Source organism: Sander vitreus, chromosome 11 (assembly GCF_031162955.1).
Source record: "Sander vitreus isolate 19-12246 chromosome 11, sanVit1, whole genome shotgun sequence".
NCBI lineage: Eukaryota > Metazoa > Chordata > Actinopteri > Perciformes > Percidae > Sander > Sander vitreus.
Window position 1 is genome coordinate 31,665,797 of NC_135865.1, and position 12,648 is coordinate 31,678,444.

Consider the following 12,648-nt stretch of genomic DNA (forward strand, 5'->3'; position numbering starts at 1 on the left):
CTACCAGCTGAGCTATCCGGGCGCCTTGGATTTGAAGGATTAATAAGCTGAAAAACCAACATCAGGTATTGTGTGAATTTTAGTTAGAAATCATAATCACATGTTGTTTGAATATTAGAGGTCACAATCAAATATTGTTTTGAGTTTCATCACTGTATGACCAGAGATGGCAAAAGTACTCACTTCCCGTACTCAAGTAGAAGTACAGATACTTGTGTTAAAAAATACTCTGGTAAATGTAGAAGTACTGACTTAACTTCTTTACTCAAGTAAAAGTAACAAAGTACAGGCTTGGAAATGTACTTAAAGTATAAAAAGTAAAAGTAGCCTTGCGAATGACAACCATTTTTTATGCAAAGCTACCTGGACCACAAATGTTACTAGAGAGCAAGCTGAGAAACGTCAGTAGACATGGAGAAAAGGCTCTTTATATACATATATATATATGTATATGCCATTGCCTACCTTTTAAATGAATGTCTGCCAATAGGCCTAAAACATGACATATATGATTACTGTGACAGAGACTGGGACTCCAGGTTAATACGGTTCTGACGGAGTAGCAAGATATGAATCCAGTTGTGATTCTGTGAGTATTCACAGATCCAGTTTCTCTTTTTTAATCTTCCTCTTAACGTTACCAACATCAAGACGCAATGATTTCTAACAAAAATGGGAGAGGTATGTTTGCTATGTAGTGTTCAAATCTGTTGATAAGCTTCCCCTTTTAGTGATAGGACAGGTGACGTCTTGTGTCTGCCAGAGAAGAATCCCAGGTTCTCCTCCCCATAGTCTTGTCCTTGTCCATAGTCTTTGAATTTCCCCTTGGGGATCCATAAAGTATCTATCTAGTCACATCACTGCACATGCAGTTGCCAGCTACAGAGTCAGAGACTGGCACCAGGCCAAAGCCTCAAAGAGTTAGGAGATGTGAAGCTAGAAGAGAGCGGAGTCAGTAATATGACATCAACAAGGGACTTCCCTGAGAAGGAGGTCCTTAGACTCAAAAGTATCCAATTGGATTTTTAAGCAGCATGTGCTAAAAACTTTTATTGGAGGATTTATTTTGACAGATATAGGGCGACACCAGACAAAGAAATCTCCAGTAAGCTGTCCGGAACTTACTCTGGTTTTATGTGTGGTGAACTATTTTCAAGCACATTAAACTCTTTTTGCATCTGATTCAGACTCTTGTGGATCTTTCTAAGATTGTTTGGCATTTTGTCATACTTTGAAGAGAAACAGGAAAGTTAGCGTTTGGGTCCGAGCCATTAATCTGGCCTTGGCATCTCAGTCTACTTGAGAAGGTAAGAGCTGTGTCCACGTTGTCCAATCTCTTCTAGAGGAAACGTTGTCCTCTTCTGCTGATGCACAGTGTTTCAACAGGATCCAAAGTGTTACAAGAACACCAAAATAGTTCACTCCTCCGGTAAATGAAACTATTATTAATTAAAGTACAAACGTTTGACTGTGCTTCCTTTAGCACGGAGGCTATGGAGAGCAATGGTTTGAATTCTGTAGCAGCCTGAAGATGCAGTGAATGATAATGAGCAGAGGGCCGTGTTATGTAGTGACTGTTGGATGCTATTACATCCTAAGACCAGTAGGGGGCTCCACTATACTGGAAATGGAAGTGTCTGCATTATTAATGGATATCTGAATATATCACAGGCCGCCAGGGCTTTTATGTCCCAGGTCACCTGGTCACGGGCCACTGATGCGTATAGGGACTGCGGCCAATAGGAAATCAGTGTTCTTGCAGGTAACATGTAGGTGTAAACTACAAATTCTGTAGTTTTTCATATCTCCGGCCATGTTCAAACTTACTTCTCATGGAAGTGTGACTTTTAGGCTGCAGAGTTTGCATGGAGGCCTCGTTCTCTTTGTTCCTGAGCACAGGACATTGTCCTTTGTCCTTCCAGGGGCCTTACTGTTCAACTGGTTGATTGCATGTTACGCCCAAAACACACCTCTGATTAATGAAGACACTAAGTACAACCCTTTAGAACCATGCGCCCGGCGCACGGACCCTTTTTCCCGCCGTCAAACTAGCTAAATGGATTTGGACAGGCCCTAAACGCACCAGCACCAGGCGCTTCACGCCGTGACCTCAGATCATTAAAATAGGGCCCAGAGCGTCAAATGATGAGATGTGGAGTAGAAGTATAAAGTAGCATGAAAGGGAAGTAAAGTACAAGTATGTTGGCTGCAGTACCTCTTAGTGGAAGAAGTTTCATAACAAGTGTTTCCTTGTTCATTTTTACATAAAAACATGTCAATCAGCAATTTAAAAATGTTCTCAGGTTTACATATTTCAGATGCTACGCCGCTATGATAAACTATATAAAGACATTTTCTATCACTGACAGTCATCAGCTTCTTCTTCTCTCTGTGTCAGCCAATCATCACCTCAGCAAAGGTAATTATATTTCAATTCATTATCACAATTTCATCTATTTTTAATGATTAATTCTGTATTAATCAAAAGGACATTTTCTATTTTAAGAAGACTTGGTGTATTTAATAATTAGACATTTTAATTATGAGATAATCTATCAAAAATAAACCATATCTATATTATATAAAACACTTATAACCAGCAGGATACTTTAATTTGATAAATGTCTCACTGATCCCAGTCATTACTTATCTGCATATATGTCCTTGTCTGCAGTATGTTGACTTTGTTTAACGTCTTTCCACAGATGACATCAGGCTTTCCGTTTGCTTTGCTGCTCTGTTTTTCCATCGTACTGCCAGCTGCATCTGTAAGTACACTCTTAAAGGTACACTGTGTAAGAATTTCTCCCATCTAGCGGTGAAATTGTATTTTGCATTTAAACGAATAGTGCTCTCTAACGCCTCACATTTTAAAATGCCTGTTGCAACTACGGTAGCCGTTATGTGTCACGTTGCTTTTTAATTCCCTTTTTCGCTTTTTTGGCGACGAGGATACCTTCTCCTGTGACTCGGCATAAGTATGATCCTCCATTATGAACTAAAGTGCAGTGCAGGCTTTCACATTTGCCAGGGCAATGACAAGCGCCTCTCACTGATCTCCTTCTTCGTTTTAGCTGGTTTCAGTCACGTGACTCTGGCTCTGATCGAAAACGCGTTGTGGATTATCTAGACAGGTAGGCTAGTGCTGTATGTCCCTCTCAGCGATTATAGTTGTTCAAGATGGTGGAACGACATGGAAACCTCCTTGGACTTGCCCGTCCAATGTAAGTACAGATAATAAAGTCAGATCATTGGCAGAGGTCATTTTACACCAACCAACCAACCACCAAGATATTGATTTTAGCTAATGAAATACTTCAAACACTACACAGTGTACCTTTAAGAAATAAATCACTAAAATATAAAAAACGTTCTGGCAGCTCATTACCCAGACTTCAGTGTGTAGCTACAGTAAAAATACATTTTCTGTTATTTAAAATTCTCTCGTACAAAGCTGCTCAGTGAGTAAACTTCACTTCACTAAGAAATCTCTTCTTTAATTAATTAAACAATGCTTGTTTCAACACTTTCAACCCTTTTTCTTTATCCTGTTGACGGTAGTTAATATTTTCGACGCATTTCCGATGCTTTTGACGCTCGCTTATCCAAGTGCTGGTTAATAATTTACGATAACGGTGTTGTTGTAAAGAGCTCACTGTGTTAGCTAGCATTTCAATCAGGAGAGACTTTGTTTCAAATATGCAAAGATTTATTGTACATATGCATAATATGAAATGTACAAAGTCTTTGGAGATTAGACTCCATCGTTAGAAAATTGTTTTTTAAAGGGTTAGAGAAGCCAAGACATATCCCCCCGATGGAGCCTAGACACTGGTGATGGTGGAGAAGGAACCCGAAGACCAACGAAGGAGCGGTCTGCCGGAAGGGGACTCAGGGCGCCGTGATTGACGATGACCAGAGGTGGAAGGGGAGGAGGAGGAGGAGGAGGAGGGGTGCATGTTTGCCTGAAAAGACAGCTGACAGCAACGAAGAGAAGACATTTAAAGCAGGGATGTCATGCTTTGATTGGATCATGAATTTTGAGGCCAATTCTGGTTAGTTTACTGAAAAGTGAACGCCTCTAAACAGCTGAATAGGTTTAGGAAGAGAGAGCAGTGATTGAAGTTGTTAGAAGTCTTCCTGAAAGAATATGCATTGAGCTTCATTAATGATATCCTCCAACTAACATTTCACATATGTAACACATGACCAAGCCAAACAACATTTTAAACTACTATACATCCAATAAAACATGCACGTTGTTAATTGTCTCACACAATTACCTAATGTGAAATGCTGACAGATAAAAATTAGTTTGAATGTTCATGTTTGACACAAATTCATTTATTTTCAACTGCTATCTACTCATTCATACATTCACCAAAAAACTCCATTCAAACTTTAAAATGTTCCACATCTTTTATACATTCAGGGTATTATTCAACTTTCAAATCCCATTAATACTTTTTAAAATATTCAACCTTGTTTGAGACTCAGAGGAAATGCCCTTCTGACATTTTTACATTAGTGTGTATTGGATAGAATACACTGACAGGGGCTTGTTTGTGCGATAGACTACAGACTCTGTACTACATTTATTAAACACTAAATATTACATTTAAATGTAGCCCTGGCTAAATATCATTTAGATATTAGGATTTGAGTAGTTAAAACAGTCATTGAAATTATTTAAATGCAGTATAAATATATACATATGAGAAGAGAAATATAAGTTAATGCCGTATATATATATATATATATATATATATATATATATATATATATATATATATATATATAGATATATATATAATATATGTTAAAATGGTTAACATTAATAAAACATTTAAAATGTATATTTACAGTTTAAAAGGTCAAAGTTTGAAGTTCATGCCATTGACTGTAGTTTGAGTGAAGTGTATATGATTCAGCACGTGTAATCAGCCACACAGTTTATTTGCTAGCAGCTTAATATGTCAATCCTCGTCTTTCTTTACTTTATTGGAGGGTCATGACCTATCAGCCAATGTAATTACAATCCCAGGTAGAGGGGTTGGGTTTAGTTGTCACATGCAGAGATTCCCGTTTAAGAGATACAGTCAGAGAGAGAGAGTAGCTAAGCGAACGATCTTTGTGAGGTTTTAGTAGGTTGTAGAAGGACAGTGTATCCATTATGGCGGCTGATGACCAGTTATGCTGTGTTTTGGAGTATTTTAATCTACAAGAGGTAAATATAAATGTGTGTGTGTGATTTTATATGCTGTAACTAAGTGTTGTAGTATGAAATCTCCTACTGTGTTACTAACTGTGAATAGCCGTTAGCATTAGCATTGTTATTAGCATTGCTTTCGTATTGTTAGCTTTGCATGTGGAATAATTGGTGGAGACAAGCTACCGCTAATTCGCCGTGAAATAGTGTATGGAGCTGCTTGCTCAGTTAATTTATTTGATTCAGGAGACAGATCTAGACTGTCTCTGCTGTTTCTGTTCCGGTGATCTTCCTGCTGTGGTTTCTCCGGTGCTCTGCCTGCTGCCATTGACAAGTTTGCCTGTTTTCATATATCCCTTTGACTATCACCAGGATTCGAGAGAACTGAGTATATTGCACATGCATTTTATTTTATGGCTTGTGTAAACAAGTGAAACGGCCGTCACCGTTTTAGGCCTCCTCGCTCCCAAGCTTCGTCTCAGGCCTGCGACAGGGTTTCCTTTTGTCTGTATTTTGATTGCTGAGTATGAATGTGTGAGTGTGGGCCCACAGATAATTATTGAGGTTTACATGTCAAAAGGTTTTATGCATTTATTTTATTGAAACTTGCGCAGAGGTAACAATTTACAATATACTCTGAAAGCTATATTGAGGCAACATTATTTTGTGTGTCATATAAAAAAGGTAGTATTTAGTTTATTTATATTGGCCTCACTTGTGTTTATTTTTCTAATACACCATAAATGTGTTTGCATATTATTTTTGTACTTTAACTAAATAAATTCCCTTATCTGGGTTATTGTATTTAAAGTATACTTGTTGGGTCTTAGATTTTGGTACAAGAGGTTTCATTCTGAGTTACAATTTAAAAGAATAATCAAGTAACACAAAACTTACCTAATTCATATTGGAGACACCGCCAGTTATTTTAATATTATTGAGAAACATAGAATGCTAACAAGCATTAGTTAGTACAGGTAACAGCACCATCTAAAGTAAGAAAACAAAGAACCTAGGCGCCTTCCCATAGTACTACTACACTAGAGACTATAGCTACATGTGACAGGTGTTACATAAATAATAATATATAATTCATAAATTATATGTATCTATATCTATGTGGCTATCTGCCACATGGCGAGTAAATATTTGTACCAAAATAGTTCTGTTTTTCAGTCTTCATTGTGGCAAAGGTGCAGCTACTTTCTTCTGCTCCTCTGCTGTCTGCAGGTCGGAGCGTCGCACACACAAACACTGGCACACACACCAGACGCCAGCCACCACGTCACTTCTGTTTACTGATAGCTATCGTTTACCTCAGGCTAATTAATTTTGGCGATTTTTGGCAGCCAGCCTTCCAAAAGCACAATGAAATGAAATAACCGATCATTAACCGTTGACCGACAATCAGGTAACGGAGTCTCAGTTCACAGTGGACAGCTGTAGGCTTGTACCGGTTAATGTTCTGTGCATTGTCGGACACATGCAGCCACTTTCCTGAAACCGTGTGCAAGACTGACACAAGTCCACAGCGGCGTGTATGTCCAAGCCTATCTCCACCGCCTCCACCTGCAGGTTGTCAACTGTGGTTTGGAATGAAAGGGAGAAAACAGGACACAGAGTAACACGGGGTATATCGCTTAAACACATTTTTTTTTTTTTTTTGACGACGTAGTTAAGGCGGCATGCACATCTTGCTTAGGCGGCCCCCTTAACTGCAAAGTGCTGCGGGAAATCCTGCTTTCTAACAATGTACTTAGGGAGGCAAACATACTTTCCCATCAGGCACAGTGAGCTTCCAAATTATGTACATTAACCAGGTGGATGCAAACACTTGCAGCTACAAAATGAGACGATCGGACAGAACCTGATTTACCAAATAATGTTTCCTTTAGTTCTCCTCATTGTCAGCCAAGTGAAGCATGATTCAGGCATATCTTTTATGATGATGCTTGATGAATTCTGTCTGAGATATGTCACTCAAACATACATTTTGTAACCCCACCCACAATCTTTTCCTAAACCTAACCATCCCATTCGTGTGCCGCATGTCCAACCCAGTCTCACGGCAGTTCGTGAAATGGTCACATAATTTAATCTATTGATTCGTGTAGATGGACACGTTTATCTGTTTTTTTTCGTGATGGTCAGCACGTTTTTTAAACTACTGTATTTCAATGGGAAGCAGCTTTCGGGATCACGAACGATTCGACAACAATGAGACGGTTGGGTTTAGAAAACGTGACACGTGGGACATGATCCTCGATCTCCTGGGTGAAAGTCCTGTGTTGTTTGACCTATCCACCCCCCCAACCAACCTCCCTAAGCGGATTTTCGGCCTTTCATACTTCACTCTACTAAAGAATTTTGCTCTGCTCACGAAAGATGCTTTCCATTGAAATACATTAGTTTAAAAAAAGGATAAATGTGTCCGTGTACAGGAATCAATAGATTAAATTACGTGACCATTTCACGAACTGCCGTGAGACTAGGCTGGCATGTCAGTTAAACGTAAGTCTGACCCAGAGCACCAAAAAGTGAAACACCAGAGGGCTAAAGAAGACTTTTTGCGTCACCAATACACCTGACCAAGCATCGCTTTTTGACACACTGGCAGGCCCGTATTCAGGATTTTAGCAATATGGAGAAAATGTATTCAGAACAGTATCTCTAACTCGTTGGGTTGCTCTGATTGTAGTCTTGCATTGCCAGCTCTACCTCCACAGCGCTGCGGTGGAACGATCCCATAAATGAACAGTTGTCGATATAGACTAGTCTGATCGTTTTTGGCGTGTTTGTTCATACAGGGTCAAGCTCCCTGCCCTCCTGGTTGGACTCAGTTTGGCTCTCGCTGTTTTGCTTTCCACATCCAGACAAAGAGTTGGCCCGATGCAGAGGTACAGCAGTTCCATCTATCATAACACATGTATGCTTAATACCAATGTACTCTCATACTTTACTGCAGGTAAACTACTAATACTACACTGTAAAAATACTCTGTTAGAGTAAAAGTCCTGCATTGAAAGTATGTCAGTATCATCAAGAAAATGTAGCTAGTTAAAGTATTAATACCAGTAACTAAGTAGCCAACATTTACTTTTTGTCAGGATCCTGCCGTGACTGATTGCCTTTGTGCCACCCTGCTGGCCATTTTGTATATTGTGTTGTGTTTTGTGCTTCTTGCTGTTTCCCTGTGGTTACCTGTCTGTCACGTGTCTTTGTCTCCGCCCATCTCCTTATATGGTCTACACTTCCTGTCTTGTTAGTTTCCTTCCGTTTCTGCTCACCTGTTCCCAATTATTGTCTTGTTGGTCTCGTCCAGTCCTCTGTGGTCTGTGTATTTCTACACCCCTCTGTTCCTCTGTTCTTTGTCGGTTTGTCTCTCTGTTTGTCCTGTTCTGAGTCCTGTATGTTTGTAGATTTGTAGTTGTAAGTTTGTAAGTTGTAGAGTCATAATGTTACTTACATAATGTTAATGTTACACATTGTTTTTCTTGACGTTTTAAATTGACTATATTGTCTCCATTAGAACTTCTGCATCTCCACTGGTGGGAATCTGGCTTCCATCCACTCAGATGAGGAAAATACATTCCTGAAAGACTTCATTAACCAAGTGTCCGGTACATACAAAACTTCCTGGATCGGAGGCTTTGACGCAGTGAAGGTAAGACTTTTATCATCACACAGGAAGTGATGTCGCTCGTCTCTCAGCCTGTTCTCATGAACTATTCGTACATATAGCTGTGAAAAGTAAATCACTGCAATCTGTATGTATTCCACATATTTATTACTGTCAGCAGCACATTGGCTGCTGATCCTCGTAGGGAGGAGGTCGGTGGGGATGTTTGGCTCGTAAAACACAGGGCTTTTTTAAGAGGGGAGCAGAGTTCATGTCCTGAAGAAGTTAAGGAGAAAACACAAGACTTTCACCCAGGAAACAGGTGATCATGTCCTGAAGAAGTTAAGGAGAAAACACAAGACTTTCACCCAGGAAACAGGTGTTCATGTCCTGAAGAAGTTAAGGAGAAAACACAAGACTTTCACCCAGGAAACAGGTGATCATGTCCTGAAGAAGTTAAGGAGAAAACATAAGACTTTCACCAGGAAACAGGTGTTCATGTCCTGAAGAAGTTAAGGAGAAAACACAAGACTTTCACCCAGGAAACAGGTGTTCATGTCCTGAAGAAGTTAAGGAGAAAACACAAGACTTTCACCCAGGAAACAGGTGTTCATGTCCTGAAGAAGTTAAAGAGAAAACACAAGACTTTCACCCAGGAAACAGGTGTTCATGTCCTGGAAGTGTTTTAATCCAAACCCATCTTTTTTCTAATCTTAACTAGTCGTTTTGGTTTTTCTAAACTTGACAGTCGTCACTGCATGACTCTCACATTTTGTCTGCTAAACTCAACTGTAACTCTGAAAGTACCATCACTTCACAGTGCTCTGTACCCGGCTCACAGTCACCTTTTCTCTGCTAAATTTAACTATAAATACCATTAACCTTAACTGTCACGTGACAAGTAGGATCCTCATGTGCCCTGAATGAGTATTACAACAAAAACTCTTGATTTCACTTTGAATTAAAGGTCCAGTGTGTAACGTGTTTAGTTCTGTTAAATCTGTTGAAAAAAACTGATGAAGACAGAGCTGATGACGCTCAACATCCCAAACCCCCCAAAAAATACAAATAGAAGACACAAACCTACCCATGACCAACCATTTCACTTAACTAGGCAGGATTGTCAGCCATGATGGAGGAACAGGCATCACAAGCCGATTCAGCAAGGCCCTAAACACCTTACAGGGACTAAACAACGTCTGGAAGTCTGCCCAGTACAGCACCAACACCAAGCTGAGCTGTAGCAGAGCTGTGTCCTGTTTACCCTGCTATACGGCTCTGAGTGCTGGCGAACAACTGAAAGCGATCTCCACAAACTGTCGACCTTCCACACCAAAAGCCTACGTAAAATAAAGAGAATATTCTGGCCCAACACCATCTCCAATCAACTTCTACTCAGCCAGTGTAAACATGACAACATGGCTACCATCATTATAAGAAGGCGATGGAAATGGATTGGACATGTAATACGTAGAGAGCAAGAAAACATCACACAAACTGACCTTCACTGGACACCAGATGGCAAACGTAAAAGAGGCCGACCCAAGAATACCTGGCGCAGGACGGTGGAGGGAGAGCTGAAGACCCTACATCACACCTGGGGCTCTATAAAGACACTGGCCCAAAACAGACAAGAGTGGAAGTCCTTTGTTGTTGCCCTACATGCCAACAGGCATAATGGACAGTAAGTAAGTATGTATCAAAATCTGTGTTGCCCGTTCACAAACTTGTCCTTTTTCATGAATATTTACCTCCACCATCAATTCCAAGTATTCCTTTTGGCTTGAAATTTGAAATTTGCGTTTGCATGAACTGGGGTAGACGCTCCATATTCATGCTCCATTTTGAAATACGTTAGCTGGTAAGAGACATACAGGACATACTGCTCCGCCATTCACGTTTTCACTGTCACATGATAAACTCACAGCTGCTGCTAATGCTGCTAACGGGTATGGTAGCTTCCCGGCCCTGGCTAGTTTGAAGAAGGAAACATGGAGGACCACACATATTCAAAATCCAAATTTCAGGAACAGGAGTCTTCTTCTTCGCCCAGAACAAGAAAAAGGAGATTGAAAAGAGCAAGAGACCTGTTTTTTGAAGTGTGAAGGCTACCGTAGCTGTAATACGTACTCTGAACTGCGTGGTGCGAGAGAGTTGATTGCGATATATGACCTCAACGCTAGATGGGAGAAATTCCCACACATTGGACCTTTTTAAAACATTCTTTCTCCTCCAGGAGGGTATGTGGATGTGGGCCGATGGATCCAAATTCAGCTACGAAAGCTTCAGTGCGGGGCAGCCTGACAACTTCAGTGGAGGGGAGAACTGTCTTTTGATGAACTGGGGTGGAGGTAAAAAAAACCCATTTAAAACATCTTGTTGTATGTTGCACTTTCAAATATAAAAGTTAAATGTAATCAGTTACATTAGTTGGAAACTCTCTCTACAGCAAACAGCTGGAACGACGGGGGTTGTAGCACCCCACTTTCTTTCGTCTGCTCCATGAACCTGTGAGGTCTCCCACCATCATGATCTCACTACAACTCATCTATAATCTCTATCACTGATTCATTTTCAGTTTGTTCTGCAGACAGAAACAGCTCTCCACTGACAGACTCACTTTACCTTGTTTATTATCTGAAGAGTTAGGAAACGGTTCACATTTGGGTTTAAAATTAGACAGAAACTGGCTCACTGAGCTGGACAAAAACTCAAAAATTCAATTTATTCATAGTATCAAATCATAACAGGAGTTATCTCGAGACACTTTACAGATAAAGTAGGTCTAGATCACACTCTATAGTTTACAAAGCCCCAACAATTCCACTAATTCCCCCAAGAGCAAGCATTTAGTGCGACAGTGGCGAGGAAGAACTCCCTTTTAGGAAGATCAGTTATTGAACTTTTAATCTAGTAAATAACACAAAATGAAATACAGAAAACGTGAATACTCGCACATCTTTTCCATTTTAGTTTACTAAACTAAATATGAAGTTCCCTCAAGCAGATGTTAGCTTAGCTTATTATTAGCATAAAGACTGGAAACAGGGGGGAAACAGCTAGCTTAGCTTAGTATAAAGACTGGAAACAGCTAGTCTGACTCTGTCCAAAGGTAAACCTACCAGACATGAGTGGTGATGATCTTTTCATCTAAAATGTCCAGATAGAAAATAAAAGTCTATATTTTGTCGGACCTTTCTGTGATACAAGAGGAGAATGCAACTGTAATAACACGTCATAATAACTATTAATTATTCATATAGTCCACTGGTTTAATGAACTGGTTACTTTTTATTCTTAAAACTGGTGTGTTGTGTTCTTTATTCAGTTGATTTCCTTCACTATATAATCCACTAAGCATTCAAAAATAAAAGACATATTGTCACAAAAATAGTGTCTGGTCCTGCTGTTGTTTTCTAAAAGGGCAACGTGACATCATGACTTCGCGTAAACATACACGCCCACTTTCTTAAGCCAAGTGGCGTGTTATCTGTACGCATTTTGAGCTATCCGCGTGCATTTCTACACTGTGTACAGTGGACGTAAACATACACGCCACTTGGGGTGTTATCGTGAGAAGAAAGCGACGGTTGAGTTTAGGAAACGTGACACGCGGGACACGAAGGAAACGTGACACGCGGGACCTGATCCCCGGTCTCCTGTTTGACCCGTCCTCCCCCCCGACCAACCTCCCTACGCTGATTTTCGCCCTTTCATACTACTCGCTACGGCATCAATTCACATGCAATCGCAAGGTAATGTAAGTCAATGGAGGCCAAACGGCAAGTATGCCGTGATAACATGCAAATAATGGCATATG

The 12,648-nt window shown here is 40.1% G+C and overlaps 1 protein-coding gene across 4 annotated transcripts; it reads left to right on the plus strand.

Annotated features, from left to right (window-relative positions):
• The first annotated feature begins 1,072 nt into the window (after positions 1–1,072).
• LOC144525700 (galactose-specific lectin nattectin-like) lies at positions 1,073–12,222 on the plus strand. 4 transcript variants are annotated; one of them, XM_078262754.1, is made up of 7 exons: positions 1,073–1,307; positions 2,370–2,419; positions 2,706–2,768; positions 8,017–8,106; positions 8,739–8,873; positions 11,065–11,179; positions 11,278–12,222. In XM_078262754.1, exons 3-7 carry the CDS (start codon positions 2,706–2,708, stop codon positions 11,340–11,342), a joined length of 468 nt encoding a protein of 155 aa, XP_078118880.1. In that variant the 5' UTR covers positions 1,073–1,307; positions 2,370–2,419; the 3' UTR covers positions 11,343–12,222. The 4 variants fall into 4 exon arrangements, with proteins under 4 accessions (XP_078118880.1, XP_078118881.1, XP_078118879.1 ...); XM_078262755.1 differs by having other exon boundaries at positions 2,399–2,419; XM_078262753.1 differs by lacking the exon at positions 1,073–1,307 and having other exon boundaries at positions 1,952–2,419.
• Positions 12,223–12,648: the final 426 nt, after the last annotated feature.

Bases quoted from the DNA above. Each gene is read 5' to 3' on its own strand.
- LOC144525700 (XM_078262752.1), top strand. From the start codon at position 2,676: ATGTTGACTTTGTTTAACGTCTTTCCACAGATGACATCAGGCTTTCCG. The intron at 2,769-8,016 runs GTAAGTACACTC...TTGTTCATACAG, and splicing joins TCGTACTGCCAGCTGCATCT to GGTCAAGCTCCCTGCCCTCC. The intron at 8,107-8,738 runs GTACAGCAGTTC...TGTCTCCATTAG, and splicing joins AGAGTTGGCCCGATGCAGAG to AACTTCTGCATCTCCACTGG.